This window comes from Rhipicephalus sanguineus, chromosome 1, assembly GCF_013339695.2.
Source record: "Rhipicephalus sanguineus isolate Rsan-2018 chromosome 1, BIME_Rsan_1.4, whole genome shotgun sequence".
Classification (NCBI taxonomy): Eukaryota; Metazoa; Arthropoda; class Arachnida; order Ixodida; family Ixodidae; genus Rhipicephalus; species Rhipicephalus sanguineus.
This window is the reverse complement of record NC_051176.1, coordinates 257263900-257281128: the sequence shown is the minus strand read 5'-3', so window position 1 is coordinate 257281128 and position 17229 is coordinate 257263900. Positions and strand designations below refer to the sequence as shown.

The window sequence follows — 17229 nt, the reverse complement described above, 5'->3', positions numbered from 1 at the left end:
GTTGCATTCGAAGATAACTTTAATCATGATCTTCTGAATTGTATTTATAACGGGAACAACCAGGGTGTCGGAACAAAATGTTTTTGGTTTCGGTTTTAATTTCGTTCCACCGCAAAAAGTTCCGTTCCGTTTCTGTTCCGGAACAAAAAAACGATTGTTCCGTAATGGTTCATAACGGTTTTTATTTTTGTGCAAAAATTTGAATTTAAACTAACGATAAAAAAACACTGGATTTGTGGTATAGTCACTTGCGCTCCTCTTAAGAAAGTGGGACAGGGGTAAAACGCGTTATTCCCACGTTCTCCAGAGCGGAAGTAACTATACCACGAATTCCTACCAACTAGCACAAACAAGCACCCTTCAAAGTCATAGTAATTATTTTCTCAAAAGTCAATTACGAATATTTTGAGCAGGCAGAATGCTTTGTGTCAAGGGAGTGAGCATGATCTCAGAAGCAGCACGTCATCGAGCGTACTCGCTGATGTGCGAGACCGCTGTTCAGATAAAACAAACTTCAACGCCGAGAATGCCCTCTTCACGTTGGCCTGCATGACAGGCACACGAAAGTCCACTTGCGTTAATATAAACGTCCCTGGTTTCCACTGTTTTCGTTTCCCGCAAAATTTCAACACATATTTATTTTGGAATTCCTGCCTGAGGTACGCGCTAATACTGTGCCCCGAGATATGCATTATTGCTCACGTTGCATGACATCGGTTGTTTCGGATGGCCAAGTTTTCCCGTGAATCCAAAAACGATAAAGAAATTTCGGTTTCACTCCGGAACGAAATAATACATACAGTTTCGGTTACGTTCTCGTTACCGTCAGAAATATCGTTTTTTTTTCTCGTTTCGTTTTTGTTCCGTTCCGACACACAGGTAGCAACAACAAGGCTAGCATATTTCGTGTTGTAGTTGTAATAGCTCTAAAACGAGGCGCGCAAATTAGGCAAGCTCGGACGAAGAAAACGGTGGTCCCGTCTCCTTTGTCTAGTAGTTTATAAATTCCGTGTTATTGCAAAGAAAAGCACTCAAAGACACATATACAGTAAAAACTCCATCTAACAAAACCCGATTTCACGAAGCTCCCGATCTAACGAATAAATTTCCATTCCCCGGCAAATACCCATAGGGTTCAGTTCATCAATCTCTGAAGGCGGCCTTGCACCTTTAATGGGACTCGTGTTTAGAACTGCGCGACATATTCTGGGCCAATGGCAAAGCAGCACCTGTGCGTTACGCGCCACGAAAGCGCTGCTGACTTGCTTGCGGGCCACAAGCCTGAACTAAACTTTGTAAACAGTGTAGTCCGTGTGTGGTGTGTGTGTGTGTGTGTGTGTGTGTGTGTGTGTGTGTGTGTGTGTGTGTGTGTGTGTGTGTGTGTGTGTGTGTGTGTGTGTGTGTGTGTGTGTGTGTGTGTGTGTGTGTGTGGTGTGTGTGTGTGTGGTGTGTGGTGTGTGTGTGTGTGTGGTGTGTGTGTGTGTGTGTGTGTGTGTGTGGTGTGTGTGTGTGTGTGTGTGTGTGTGGTGTGTGTGTGTGTGTGTGTGTGGTGTGTGTGTGTGTTGTGGTGTGTGTGTGTGTGGTGTGTGTGTGTGTGTGTGTGTGGTGTGTGTGTGTGTGTGTGTGTGTGTGTGTGTGTGTGTGTGTGTGTGTGTGTGTGTGTGTGTGTGCGTGCGTGCGTGCGTGTTGGCTGTATGTGTTATGTGGTTATCAGTGTATATACCATAATCATCACCCAGCACCTGGAGTAGCACGTGAGGCGAATAGCCAGGCTAACATCTCCAGCTTTTCATTAAAACATTTCTCTCTCAACCCGAATTAACAAACTAACTTGGCCAACAAACCCGATTTAAAGAAGTTTTTACTTAAAAATCGAGTAAAAAAGCAGGATTTTTCTTCTAATTTTGATAGAGCAGGGTTTTTCTTCTAGCGTGCGCTCTAACCCAATCGCGTTAAAACATGTCGGCGCCCGAGTCACGGACATATCTTTATTTTGACGAGGCTTTGCGCCGCACCCATGCACGGAATAACGGACTCGGCAGTCGGTGGCACTCCTACGAGCCGAACGGTGCTATAGACTAGTTTACGGACGGGTTTCGGTGCCGCCATGCTGGGCTGTTAACCTTGCCGTGTTTTACCTTGAACCTAAGCGAACGGTGTTACGGTGGGCGTATACACATGAAAACTGTTGTGTTGGTGCATTCGGCGTTTCCTGACTTCATCAGTTCGCGTCAGATACACAAAAATAAGAAAACATTCGTTTAACAGCCCATGATGGCGGCGCCCATATGCCTTACGTAACATAGTCTATAGGGGCTGCGGCGGTTGCTTTCGTTATTTCATGGTTTATGCGACAGATAGCTCTGATCCTCTCCTCGCATCTTTCTCGCTCGGCCTGCTCGCACAGTCACTGCATTCGTTCTCTGCGTCTTCGCATACCGGTACCGTCTTCACGTGACCGTCTATCCATGACCTGCATCGCGCGGGCATGGTGGCCCCTATGTCTAGGCGACATGGGAGGCTCCATGTTCGGGCTGCCCTCGCGAACTTTTCACACGCGCAGGCGTGGGTTGGCGGCAAAAACAATGCCGTGATAGCTAATGGGTGTCGCTACGTTACAATTTTAGATTTCGACGAACCGAAAAATTCCTTCTCTTCCGAACTTCCCGATTTAACGAAATAACTCTAGCGTAGTCATCACTCCGATAAATCGAATTTCAACTGTAACGGTACACCATTCGGCCAATAAAAATTGCTAGTTTCTGATCAATTTCTGGTAAATAATTCAAATGAAAGGAGCAAGCGATACAGATATTTTGATTTGAAAAAAGTTTCATTCGGTTTGGATTAAATAAATGCTCAAATTTAGACCTGCACTTCTACATACTCCATAGTAACGTTTGGCCATTGAATAGCTATTCATATAAAAGGGGGACCGGTGACTCACAAAGGCTTGCGAGTTGGAGGTGTGATAGCATTATTGGGACACGCAACTGGAATACCTCGTTCATACTCGCGGTCCAGTTGTGCGCCTGGTATATTTTTTCAGAGCCGAATCCTAGTACTATCGGCGGAGGAGTAGCAAGAACGGTGCCTGCGTGGTGCTTTGTGATGTAACATCATTTTGTATTACAGGCGTGTTTCAGAATTCGGCGGACTTTAAACATGCCGCATTAAAGCCTGCGGCAATGTGTTTCCTTCCTAAATAAACAGAAAATGCATGGTTCATTGCTTTTCTGTGTTCTCGTGCACAGCGTCCACAATATACGGTTCTCACTGGAAGTTGGAAGAAACGCTTATGAGAAAGCAAGTGTCAGTGATTGGATGGTTTTAGATATTTGAACAATTAGTAGCGTTAGTTCTTCGTTTAATGCGCCCTATATAAACCAAAACGTCGCAATCTTTCAAAAAAAAAAAAAAGAAAGAAAGAAAAAACGAGGGGGGGGGGTATTGTTTTACGCCGGAGTAAGCACCTCGGCGGAAAAATAAACCATGTCCTGTCGCACCGTCTCGAGAACCTGACAATGCGTTTTAATCCTTCTCTCTTTTTTCCTCCAACAGCGAAGTTCGATACTGGGTTGCAGCTGAGTCTGCTTTTTTTGTAATGTATACGCCTTTGAACTTGTTTGCGCTGTCGCAGTAAACGTGCTCATAGCCTGGGGAGGCGCTGAAGTCTATTAATTCCCACACCCTCTTTCGGCCATAATATTTCCCGCTACTGTCATGCACACATAGCGTTAGCTTTGCTCCGTATATCCTTCACACCTCCTCGCGTCCGCTTCACTTCCTTCTCTTCTCCTCCGAACATACGCGCCGACAGCACGACTCCTTCACAATCTCCTTTCCTTTCTGCTCTTATGCACGTTATTACTCACAGTGCGACGCTGTTGAAGTGCTCTCTATACTGAGAGACGATTACAAGAAACAAAGCTATTGCGCAGTCAACAAGCGACAAGGCAAGCATCGCCTCGCGGCGAAGCCTGTAACCGCTGTCTCGACGTGCGCCCTTCACATGTCCGCTGTCAAACCGCAAGGCTCCGGCGGGAAGCCGGTGCGCTTGCTACAGTAAGCGTTCGAAGTGTGACATAGAAACACCTTTTTTTTATTTCCTTCGCTTTTTCACTGCAGTGATGAAGCGGGACGACCTTGGCTAGAGCTCCCCGTGAACGCACACGGAATAAACACGAGTTTTGCTCCACGCTTCACTACTGCAAATAGAGCAGCGATACATAGAACAAGGGCTAAATCGTTCATTTCCGCAAGATTCGCATTCCACTCCCGTCTAGGTAGTTTCTAAAGTGCACGCGGTACTGGTGTAGCCAGGTGTGTGTGTGGGGGGGGGGGAGGGGGCTGAACTCCCCCTCCCCCTGAAATGTGTCAATTTTGCATGTGTATATATACCCATTCACACACTACAAACGCACGAACGAACATACATAAAGTATGGTTGAACACCATCCCGAAAAAAATTTGTGGCTACGCTATACGCTACTGGCACGCTGTGGTAATGAACGCGTCAATTTCCCCTTGGCGTAATGGCGTAGCCAGGGGGTGGCACACCGGGCCCGTGCCCCTCCCCCCACCGCCCCAGAATTATTTTTTTTTTGCTATTGCATACAGAGCCCAAAATGACACTCGACCACATCTGCCTGCCCGGCCCCCACTTCAGATCGAGGAGGTGACCCCCACCTCTCTCTCCCCCCCCCCCCCCCCTACCCCCAAAAAAAGTTTCTACCTACGCCCCTGCCTTGCAGAGAATGCAAACCATAAACAAATAGTCAAAGTCACAAACCGATTTTGTTGTCAGGCAATAGTAATGTAAACTGACATTGACACGTAAATCAGATGTGTCCCGATTTTCGCAGTGTACTGCCACCTGTTCAGTAACAGGCTAATAATCCCGTAGAACAGTCTCACGGTACTGCACCTGTTGGTACATAGTTCGAAAGAACATAATCGTACGCCACATCTAACTGTTCTTCACACGTGTCGTCAGCCGGTCGGATACCGGAGCTCACACTGAGATTCCGTAGCGGCAGAAAGAGGACCACACGAGAAATGAGTGAACAATTTACGGTGCGTGACAACCCCATAGGAAGGAATCTCTATCAAAACGAAATGTTCAGGTGTTAAAATCATTTTGTTCTGGTTTTGGAGGTCGTGGTCATGCATTAATTTTTCAACCATGCAAGATCGACGCAATGTCGGTTAGTAGAGCAAGCACCTGACGCAAGCCCGATGTCGATCTCCAGCTTAGGCGTGGGCAGGGTTCCTGATTAGGGGGTGCGGGGGGTCCAAGGTTCATCGCTGCCCCCCCCCCCCCTCTATTGGTCGAGTCCAAAAGACAACATGCTTCACATTGGATGAAAAAATTTAAATGAAGCGGCGGTGACATGCTTCTCAGAATGGCCTGTCTTTCCTCCCTGGCTTGCCGGGAGCAAAGATGGGAAGTAAACAGATCTTGGCATGTAACATCAGGGGCCTTCGGCCGCCATTACCGTCAAGAAAATTAAGGCAGCTTCGCCCTGCTGGTGCCAAGCCTGAAGGAAGCTCGGAGCTGGCGAGCTGCCTTGTTCCTCTTTATTATTCTCTCTCTTCAGCTATTTTCTTTCTCTCTGTTTTTGATCTCTTTTTTGTCTCTGTTTATTTCTGTCTTTCTCTTTGTCGCTCTATTTTTCTTTCTCTTTCTTACCTTTCTCTCTCTCTATTTCTCGCTTCCTCTCTTTGTTTCTCTCTTTTTTCTAGCTCTTTTTTGTGTATGTTTCTTTCTATCTCTTTCCCTCTCTAGCTGTCTATTTTTTCTTTCTCTGTCTTTTTATCTTTTCCTCTCTTTCTATCTTCCCCTTTGTTAAACAGTATAGTGACGGGACAGGTCCGACGGAGCAGAGGTATGAGGCAGACTTTGCACCCCCCTCTTAGGCGATAGGGCGGGCGCCCCCCTTCCCCCCTTGTGCGCACGCCTATGATCCACACTGTCCATGGTGCAGTGTGGCCAAGGGGGCAAATGTTACCCAGTGGGATGTGTTTGGTAAGAAAAAGCCATTTGTCGATGTCAAATTTCAAATTTGCTAAGAATTATTATAATTATTTTTTTCTTCGCTTTTTCACCAGGAATATAGGAGCATAGCATACGCAAGAATACTTGATCAACCGAGAACGGTGATGGCTTCTTTTAACCGTTGCGATCACGATGCAGGCGGAATTCTCTTTTCTTCTTATCCAGATACATCGCAAAGCAGCGATACAGGGCGACGGACATCGCAGTGGTTGGTTTGGATCACAAGATCATTTATTCTTGTACAAGTTGGTTGAAACTTGAAGTCATATTTTTGTAGCACAGCTGGGTGTGTCCAGATAAGATCGAACACGAGGTCCCGGTCACCATTCCCGATTTTGATGAAATTTACTGTAGGTCTAGGCATTACACCCAGAACAATGGTTTCGAAGTTAGTTTTGCGAAAAAAAAATTTGTTCGCCTGAAAAAAAATATACACATTTTGGCCGCAAAAAACACTTTTCCGCCAATTTCGCGATTTCTGAATTTTGAGCGCACCTAAGGAAAAAACGGTGCACTTCTTGGTCACAATATTTATTCCCCTTAAAGAACAAGTGAAATACAATCTTATGAGTCTATTATTTCCCTTGCTTGTCGAAGCACTTTTGAAGAAAAAAATCACAAACTTCGCAAATTGCACAAAATACCTGCACTTCAGGAATTTATTGTTGCAAGCAAATTAAAGTGAGAATAATAAAAATCGGTACGTAATAACTTTGGTACTTTTGCTCTCTTTTAAAATAATTTTCGTGGTTTTATCGCGCTCCGTTTCACTCCATAATTGGGCTGAAACGTAAGTGATTTACCAAAAACGCCTAACTTTGAAAATGATTTTCTCAAAAAGGCCATTTTTAATTTTTTTTAAATCCCTCTGATTGAAGTCAAGGACGTCGTCTACCATTCTGCAGAAAAAAACGTTTCATTATTTTGGTTGCTAACAAGTTATAGTGCGTCAAATGTGACCATGCCAGCCTAGCGGCCACGTGGTTCGTTATGTGCTGAAACTCGGATATAATTTGTTAAAAATACTTGTACGTGACATAATCACAAATCAGCAGCTCCACACCAACAAATGCGCAGCCAGGTGTCATGGTTCAGCAAGCTTTGTCTTGCGATCAGCCGCTTGAAAAACCCGCAACAGCGGCCGCTCGATGCTGCGGCCGCTTCGACTGCGGATGAGCTCCATTTGCGCGCGAAACTACGCTCTGAATACCCCTTTCTCAGACGGGGGAGAAATGCTCGGGGGAGACGGGGGGATTGCGGATCACATGACCGCGACGTCACGGATTAGCGAGTGGGCGTGACCCCCCCGCGCCTCCTCGGAGGAGACGGGGACGTTTTCCCCGAAAGGACAAACGATCCCCCTGCGGTGGGGGATGTGGCGGAATTTCGGGCTCTTGTTTGGCCACATTGTTGCACTTGCTCCTGCAGAGAGCGGCAGTGGGTGTCCAGTCTGCAGCTGGATGGTCGTCTCCAGCTCGTCAAACGGGTGGTGCAAGCCACCAGAGTAGTCTAGTAACACTGGTCTCCCCCTCCGTTTGCCTCGTCCGTGTGAGTGGGGGGCATTTGTGGAGACTTCTCCTCGCGAGTTGACGTCACTAGGCTCCGCCTTTACCCCCCGATTATTTCTCCCCCGTCTGAATACCCCTTAATGGTCGTCGCCCCGCGCGTTGCGATGCGAGCGCGCCTTCACAGGGGGTGTCTCTCGTGCGCGCGCGATTATCTCGTGATGAGAGCGGTTCGTAGTACGTCTTGTGCTTTCACTGCAAGCTTCTGTTGACGTTACAGAGAGCCCGAAAGTCACTTCGCTCGCTGCAGCGGTCGCGTTTCCGAAAGGAGCGCGCTGCTCACACACAAAGTAACAATTGTGACAGTTGTTAGTTCGCGCTCGTCCTGTGTATGTTCTTTTCGTGCGTGCTTTCTGCTTTAGAGCGCGCTGCAAGTTTCGAGCTGCTTGCCGTTCTTCGTGTGGCATTACAATTTGTTGCTATAGCATTCATTCCTTCGCCCTTGTGGCGAAACAATGCACAATAAACGCTGAACTACCCCTTTGAAGACATGTTTCACTTTCGTGTTATAATGACTCCTATGAAAGGGGAGTCAGCCATGTATTTTTTTAATTCTTGTCCCTCGCTTGCTTCGCGCTGTTAGCTCAAAGAAAATAAAAAATCACTTGAGTGTAGTAGCGCCCGACCGTGGTGTCCTTCCTGCGCTTGAAGGTTTACCCAGGGGTTTCTTTCCGTTTGTCGTCGCCACTGTTACATCGCTAGCTGGGCACTGCGCTTTGGCGCAAGTGAAGTAGAGACAGGCTCACAGGCTGGTAGGATAGGCGCTTATTTTCAGTGTACGTCGCAATATAAAGGCAGGTAGAGAAAAGAGAGAAAGGGAAACAAGGTAAGCGAAACATTAGATAGCTGTGAGCTACAGCTGAGCCAAGAACTGATAATAAAGTCGACAAGTGTTGGTACAGCGCACCACATCCCGTGATGCGCTGTACCAGTTCAAGTATAAGAAATACACTTTAGTTGCAACATTTCTTGTCCCTCACTTGCTTCGCGCCATTAATTCAAAGAGAAAAAAAAATCACTTGAGTGTAATAGCGCTCGGCCGTGGCGTCCTTCATCGTATTCATTTCTTTTTATTATTATTGAACTGCTTTAGCCCTACTGAAACCGTACAATATGCCCCTAACTGTATTGTGTTGCGATTCAACACTGTGGCGTTGCGCCACATTCAGTGAGCCACTCAGGCGGTGCGGTGTAATATGCGGCCGACCGTACAGCGGAAATACATTGACCCCACGTAGTCAACGGAACCCAGCGCAGTACAAGCTCCTGGACGACGACAACTGCAGCGGTCATGGCTGTGCACAGGGCGCCTCGCTCTCTCCCGCGTCGTGAGGCGAGGAAGAGAGCATTTAGGCACTGTAGAGTTGATCGCGGTGAATTCGAAGTGTTATTCCATGGTGCTTTCATCTAGAACAGTTAAGTGCCCTTTAGAACCGAAGCTTGATAGCTGTATTCCGTGGTCTGGCGCCGTTGACTCAGCCGCGGAGTAAGCGCAAAAGCGCCGCCGTGCTTTAAAGGGACACTAAAGTGAAACAATGAATTAATTTAGACTGATAAACTATTCTTCGATGTCATTATTGTCGTTGATTACGAGCTCACAGGTTCATTATTAAAAGATAAAACGAAGATGAAAGCATTTTTTCTTTTTAATTTTGCGCCGAAATCGCTACACGTTAATGTCATAATTACATTGTTACGTAATTCATGTTATATGAATTATGTAAAAATGTCATCAGTTGAGCAAGTACGCTCAAAATGTCTATTTATTTGAAAAGAACCATGTGCCTTTTCTTCCCTGGGGAGCCACAAATGAATACGGTATCAAAGAGTTCAGCCTTGTATAATGTCTGCAGTAGATAACACGCCTAATAATGTATTAACAAGCCTTATTTGATACAGTGCTAACAAAATCTCTCGTGTCTGGTGCAGTTCAGTGACATCGGCAATATCCAAGTCACACGGATGACAGGAGCAACACCAGCATTCAACTGGCTCGGCGTTGTGATCATGAATTTCATACTGGAGGATCAGGCAGACACACTGCGTCAGAAGCTTGAGGATGAAGCCAAGGCATCTCTCAACGAGTCTCTTGCAAACACCATAATACCATTAACAATAAACTGATTTGGGCATGCCATAGCAGCATCCAGTGTGTGTGATTGAGAAACCCTGAAAAGTGGATACGTGAATAAAGAGGGGTAGGCGGTATCCTTGTCACTAAGAGAAAAAAAAAAGTGAACCTGCGTGGGTCACACAATGCGTAGGACAGATAATCGATGGTCTATGAGTGACAGAATGAATACCAAAGATGGGAAACCTTTCTAAAATTTCATAATTTTCACATCTAGAATAAATACCCACGAAAAATATGGCTCAACAGAATATAGAATATTGCACAAGGAACGTAAACATATACCAACATACAAAAGTGAGCAGATGATCATTGCTGGGCTCCATGGTGGTGAGGAGACGGTCAACACATGAGTACATAAAGAAGCCAGTGGAGGCAAACCTAGAGGCGCCTATATATAGTAGTGGTCCCCACTAGTCTACTTGCTATTCTGCCTGAATGCTAATATATACTACCATTTCATACATAGAAGGCAACACTTCGAACGCTGAGAGACTTTTCTCACTGTTTACATTTATGACCAAAAAATTGTGCATACTAGACAAAAATGCGGGTATTCATAATGAAATTCAATGGAAGCCTTCTGCATCAGATTGTTTTTGCTACTTCGTTATGTATAAACTCATGAAAAAATTACCATAAAATGGACAAAGCACTATGTTTGTGTGACCAGCAGCAGCAGTGCATAACCGGCACTCGCAACTAAAACACTGCGTATTAATATACTACTGGTAGCACAAGGGTGCACAGATAACATGTGATTTAACGTACCCTTGCGTTCACAATTTGCAGTTGTAATAATAATAATAATAATAATAATAATAATAATAATAATAATAATAATAATAATAATAATAATAATTGATGGGGTTTAACGTCCCAAAACCACATTATTATTGAGGGATGCCGTAGTAGAGGACTTGGGAAATTTTGACCACCTGGGATTCTTTAACGTGCCTTTATATCTAAGCACACGGGCCTCAAGCATTTTTGCCTCCATTGCAGTTGTAATCTACACACAATTCATTTCATAGAAAGTGTCCCGCCACATCAAAAACAACTTCATGACTGCACTACTTCCATAACGTCTGGAATGTTGTCTGCTAAGTAGCAAATGGAGTATAGAGGTAAGTACCATTGAATTGCTGGTCATTCCTTGTGACGCTATGAGTGTATAACTGCCAGTATAGTGTGTGTTTTGATATCTAATGATCTCTATCTGTTACCTACCAGCCATACTGCTTTGTCCTCAGTGAAAAAGTGCTGCCCTTCCTCGCTTTGAAAAAAAAAAGGCATGTCAGATGTCTTGCGAGGTAGACATTTTTTGGCAGACGTGGCATATTCAGAAACTATGTTGCTGAAATAAGGAGGGATCAAAGCTTGTTTTCTTGTCAAAATACATGTGCTAAAAAGTGGTTAACAGTTGAGGTGTGGCAGAAATAAGGGGGGGGGGCTATAATTTGCCAGCCTGCCCGGTCAGGTATTTGCAGCAGCAGCAGGAACCATACTGAAGATAAAAGGAGGATAAGCGTAGGGGTGAATGCCCCCCTTGCTTTTAGTAGGCCCTTCTACAGGAAGGTTATGCTGCTAAACAGCATCGTTAAACAAGAGAGCACATGCAAAAGTAGCACATTTTCACCTAAGACATGCTTAGGATGTATGCACCACACGTGCGCTCTAACTGCAGAATTTGTTGACAACGAAACTACTGAATTTTTTGGAAATAAGGAAACAGATGCGCAGCCTTATAGGAGAAGCTTCCTGACAGAATTTTAATAATGAAGCTTGAAGGAGATACAAACATAGCGAAACAGAAAAAATGTTTTCTCTAATCTTACTTGTGCTCATGTGTTCGCTTTCTTTGCCAACTGTTCAATGAAGGACTTAACAATGCAACTGCACAGTGGGTTACGATGGATGCTGTAGTAGAGAGCTCTGGATCAATTCTGACCACCAGGAATTCTTTAATAATGCGCACTGATGTCTAAGTACACAAAAGATGTTTCATTCTACCTACACTGAAATGTGGTGACAGCAACTAGGAATTGAACCTACAAACTTGTGATCAACATCATAATGCCTCAGCCATTGTAGGGGGTGGGCTTCTTGGAGCCCATAAAACAGGGGTGTCAAACATGCGGCCTGTGGACTTTTCCCTAGCGGCCCGGCCATCACATCAGTCTTCGACCCATTTTTAACATTTTATTTACGAGTATGCTTATGAGCCTGCACCCCGCAGTGGGCAGCTGTCTCCACCAGAAAGGAACTTGGCTGGCAAGGCCGATGGATGGGTTTCTCTTCGAATGTTTTTGGCTAAAATGTGATTTCGTAGTGGCCCAAGAAATAGGTTGCCAAAGGCAGTGTTGCCCATCGCGAGAAGGGACTCGACCTGGCGTCTCGCTGCCTCCTCTTCCGGAATACCAGATTTCCCCTCCCTCCCGCCTCGGGAGAAAGAGAAGACAATTTACTTACCCATATACGAAATATGGGAAAGACTTTCTTTCAAATGGCAACGCTAGCTGACATTTTGTTCAAACTCCGAACCCCCCCCTCCACCCACACACACACACGTAACAGCTTACATATGTAACACTAAGTTCATGTGTGTAACATCAAGTTCCGCTTTCTTGGCCAGGTAATTGTGCCTCACAAAGAACTTCCAGGTAAATACAGTCACCCATAGTAGGCCAAATATGGATATCATGCAAACTGAAGGCTGGTTGGAGAGATGACAAAACATACACACCTAACCACAAGAAGTGACCATTTATTTTTTTTAAATAAGCATAGCTAAAAAGCTTTTAGTAGCTTCTCTTTCATGCACCCCAGGTGCACATATATAGAATAACTTTGGTTTATATACAACTCTATAAACAGTGCAATATAAAACTATAGCTTTAGTCTTCTTATATCCTCTTGACGGAAGTCATTCCTGTAAATAGTGAATATAAAATAGTGCTCCATTAACTCACACAGGCTACGAGAGGATGGGACACAGAGACGTGAATGTAGAAGCACAAGTGGCACAAGTCAAATACTGATGCAAAATTGCATGTGATAGATACTAATCTGCAGAGAAGAAAGAAGAGGGTGCACTCAAGTTATTATAAATTTATGGAGTAATTAGAAATATGTCAGTGAAGTACTAAAAGCAAATATAAATTTATGTTGCTAATGTACTAGTAAATCTGATGCCACATCCAAAACAACTCTTTTATATATTAATGGAGCCCATCACACTGAGCTACATGGTGGACACTAAAGCTTTCAAAGTTTAAGACATGCACCTGCAACAGTCAATTTGCCTGCTTTGCACCAAAGATGTGTTGTTAATCTATGTTTCTATGTCTAAAGATATTATGCAACGAATGAAGCAGAACAATACGCCTGAAGTTCCTCAGTACACACTGCTTTTCTCAAACATGATACAACATCCAGCATATTTTTATGTTTATACATTCATGCTGCAGGCCATATGTGGCCCAAGCTGGAATGGATTACTGGAAAAAAAAGGGGGGAGGGGGGGAAGCAATCTGTAAATCAGAAGGAAATCATTTTTAAGCACTGCAGAACTGCTGAAGAGAGTACAGTGCGCTATGTATAATAAATATCTCACGAAAAAATGAGTTTTGATTGCTCAATGTGCATAGAAAAGGTGAGTGTTTAAAGGAGTTAGTAGGTGCAAAAATTGAAGTGAGCCTGTAGGCATGATCATGCCTTGCTTTGCATGTTTTTCTGAAGATGACTGTGTAGATGACAGGATTGTATTTAAAAAAACAACTAAGATGCATATAAACTTTATCCTAGGGTAGGTATCAATGACACTATAAAGACAGTACGTTAGTGGTTTCACCAGTTTGCTTTGAAGGTTATGAAAAGAACAATCCTCTATAAAGATAGCTTAGAGTCCCTTACTTGTTGCTTTTCAAAGTCACTTCCAGTGGAAGAATCCCAGAAAACGTTAGCATATTATAAATGAGACTGTATGATTGGCAAGCAGTTAGCAACAAGGGCAGTTTCTGTTGTTGCAACAGATTATACACAACTGGTGATGTGAAGTGGTGCATATGCAATTGATGTGAGATAACTAACTTAGGTGGTTTGTGAAAATATTATTCCCAATGTACTTCGCCTTTAAAGCTTATTTGGTGCGACAGTAAGGCAGGAAAGAGGAAACAACAGGACAAGTGAAGATGAATGCATATCGACTAGCCCTGTTGTCCATTTTGCACCAATGTAGTACTCAAAACATTCATTATCAAAGAAGGAACTTTTGGAATGATTGACGATATTCAAAGAGATGCTGCTTAATTTGTGATGCTTTAACACATTTTCGGTTTGCAGGTGCAGTTTACACATTTGCAATATCTATTTCTGGTTCAGAGCTAAGCATTTGTAAACTTCTTGCAAATTTTTTTTTACAATGTCCCAATTTTTGCTAATTTTTGTATAATGTATGACATCTAAATCAAATCTATGTTCCATGCAGTTGCCAGGATTTAACTTTCTCTCCTTCTTAAAAGCAACCAATTTCATCCAAGTTGGTCCAGCAGTTGCCGTCCTGGAGCATTTAAGCATTTTACATGTATTGAATAGGAAAATGGAGCTATTCCCCAGATAGGGATTTCTCTTAACATAAAAGTAAAGAAATAGATATAAAGGGGCCCAATCACAATGTCCTGTAAGGCAATAGAATCAAGAGATACAGGAGAGTGTAATGGCCTTCAACATCAACAAACTGTTTACTAAAAGCTACCTATTCTGCTCATTGGCAGGCCACAGCGCAAGATCTGTCTAGTTGCAAAAATAGTGCAACACAAGAGTTTGAATCTGAACCTTCACATGGGAAGTAAGTCACTCCTATTTTAAAAATCAAGAGAATGACAAACACCTCTGCTTAATGTTTTTAACTTTATACGCATATGAACTTTTCTGCAAAGAGAAATAACTTTTTCTCAATTCACATATGACATGCATGATCAAAGTGAAACTGAAAGGCGACTGAAGTGTGCACATTTGTGTGCATGCACACGCACGCATACACATGGAGTGAACGAAAGCTGAACACCATAAATAATCAATGCCGACCCGAGAATTGAGTAAATATTAAAGTTAAATGCAGGAATTTAAACCTGCCCAAGTCCTTGTTCCTATAGCAGTAAGTAAATTTCAAAGTATCGTATTTACACGATTGTAGGTCGACTCCCCTAAAATCGAACGAAAAAAACAATAACAAAGAAAAAAAAATGTGAGCGCATTACCTAAAAGAAATCTATTTACGTAGTCGCTGGATTGACTACACGTGCTCACTCATCATCCCTCTTCATGAACCTCGATGCCCAGGCTCTGCTGGCCTTGAAGTGCATCCTAAGCATTCGCATTTCCGATGCGAAGACGCAGGCATCTTGCGTGACAACTTTGTGTTCCACCAGGAGAGGACCGGAGAGAGAAGTGCATGACAGGACAGGTGCTGACTACACAGTCGGAGTCAGCGCCTGTCCTGTCACACACTGCTCTGTCCTGTCCTCATAAAAAGTAGCGCTGGAATATTTTAAGTAAGAATTCATCACCAACTAGCCCTGCAACGTGTTTTGTAAAGTCAAAACAAAAAAATGCGAATTCCGGTGTGCAAAAATGGCTTCACGGGAGTGCTTCACAGCTATGCAGGGAAGGCAGCTCTGCGGCCATACGCGAAGATCATTTTTAGAAAATTTTCCACGAATTATTGCCGAGGGTGCAGGTTATATGCGAAAAATATGGCATATGTAACAGGTAGAGCCGGAATGCAAACGTAATGTTGTAACCATGCCGCAGTGTCTCTGCTTTCTTGTTTGTCCCGCCGTAACTGGCAGTACTAGCTTCGGTTTCGATTGTAAGTTGACCACCAACTGCGGATTTAAAATTTACATAAATTGGGTCGACCTACAATCATGTAAATACGGTGTAATAGTGTCATGGCCAATTATGGGAACTCCTGTGACATACATGCAAGGGTCGTGGTATGAAGTTTACTTGCTGCGTATTTCAATATGTAGAGTTGTACAAGTTGACATGCGTACTTGTTTTCGTACTATTGTTTTTTTCGTGGTAGCAGGATTTCACTGTCTAAAGCTCTTACAGGTATTATCCTTTGGCGCAGGCCCTGGATGAATGTACAGGAACCTTTGTCAAATGTTTCATAATGTTCTGCTCAAAGAGCATGTCCGATGCACACAGTTGAGTAAATTATGGAACTTATGGGATCATCAGTAATAATGCTGGAATGTACGACGACACATGTACATTCCACTGAATGTACACTGAATGTCACATTTCACCGAAGATTATTGATGACTCACGGCCGCACTCACTGCTGTCATTGTACTGCGAGTGTTACTTCCTTTACTGGGCACAGGTTCGCTCAATGAAGAGTTCAATCTTTACTGGTTTGATTACTGCGTTCTTTACTGTCACAACCACGTGACAATATACTCCTTAGGTTTCATACCAAGCAAAAAAAGTCATCCTCACCTCAGACTCAAGACTTGCCTCACTTCAGTGGGAGTAAGCCTCCATGTCATCGGTCCAGCATTTGTTCCCCAAATGTCAAGAATCTCAGACACCTATGGTTTAGAATGGAACATGTAAAACTGTACACATGACGGAATAGCTCAGAAAACTAATTTTTGATGTAACTAAAACCAGTAAAGCTTTTGTAAAAGAGAATTTTTCATGCAGTTATTAATAAACAGCTCTCTTAAAGGGGCCATGCAACACTTTTTCGGTATGGTCAGAAGACGCTGCCGATCTGTAGCCGAGGTTCCTGAGAACATGTGAGCCAAACATTAGAGCGCCACATGCGGCCTGGAATTTAAAATTAATTCTCAAAGTCAGCTAGAAATCTCACGCTCTTCTCTCGACAAATGAAGCCATAAACCCAAATTACACTGCCATAAATGCTAAGCCCACGGCCACTGGCTGATTTGAGCAGTGTGAGCTGCATAGATATCGCGACCGCCATGGGATACCACGATGTGCCTGCGCTCGCGATCGCACAGAAAGTAAGCTGCGTGCTCGAGGAAATAAAAGGAAGTGCTGACGTGCGCTGACAAATGGACGTAGCTTCTTGCCTCCTTGTCATCCCCCCTTGACCCCCTGCATAGCTTTCGACGTGCTCACTGGTATGAAAGGAGCGACAAACCCCTGTAGCTCCGCTCATACTTGACGAATTTAAAAATTTTTGCAGCAGTCGATTCGTGATGCAATAAACTCCTTTAATGAATAAACTCCTCGGTGATTACATGGAAAAGTGTTGCAGGGCCTCTTTAAGAATACACAGAAGTACTGGAATGTGTAAGGGAGCGAATGATACAACTGTGCATAAGCTGTGTGCACCAATTGCAGTCAATGCAAATGATGCATTGGTTAAAAGCCATGAGAGAAGATGCGAATGACACGTTAATGTGCAGTGAATAAGCAATCAAAGAATACATTGA

The 17229-nt window shown here is 43.9% G+C and overlaps 1 protein-coding gene across 1 annotated transcript in view; it reads right to left on the bottom strand.

Annotated features, from left to right (window-relative positions):
- Positions 1-12602: 12602 nt before the first annotated feature.
- LOC119378579 (conserved oligomeric Golgi complex subunit 4) overlaps positions 12603-17229 on the bottom strand; it is a 36468-nt gene continuing 31841 nt past the window's right edge. Inside the window, exons 21-22 of the mRNA XM_037647666.2 lie at positions 16265-16356; positions 12603-12686 (exon numbers count right to left, since the gene is read on the bottom strand). Of these exons, the coding sequence (XP_037503594.1) occupies positions 12644-12686; positions 16265-16356 (135 nt within the window). The 3' untranslated portion in view covers positions 12603-12643. The remainder of the gene's footprint in view (positions 12687-16264; positions 16357-17229) is intronic.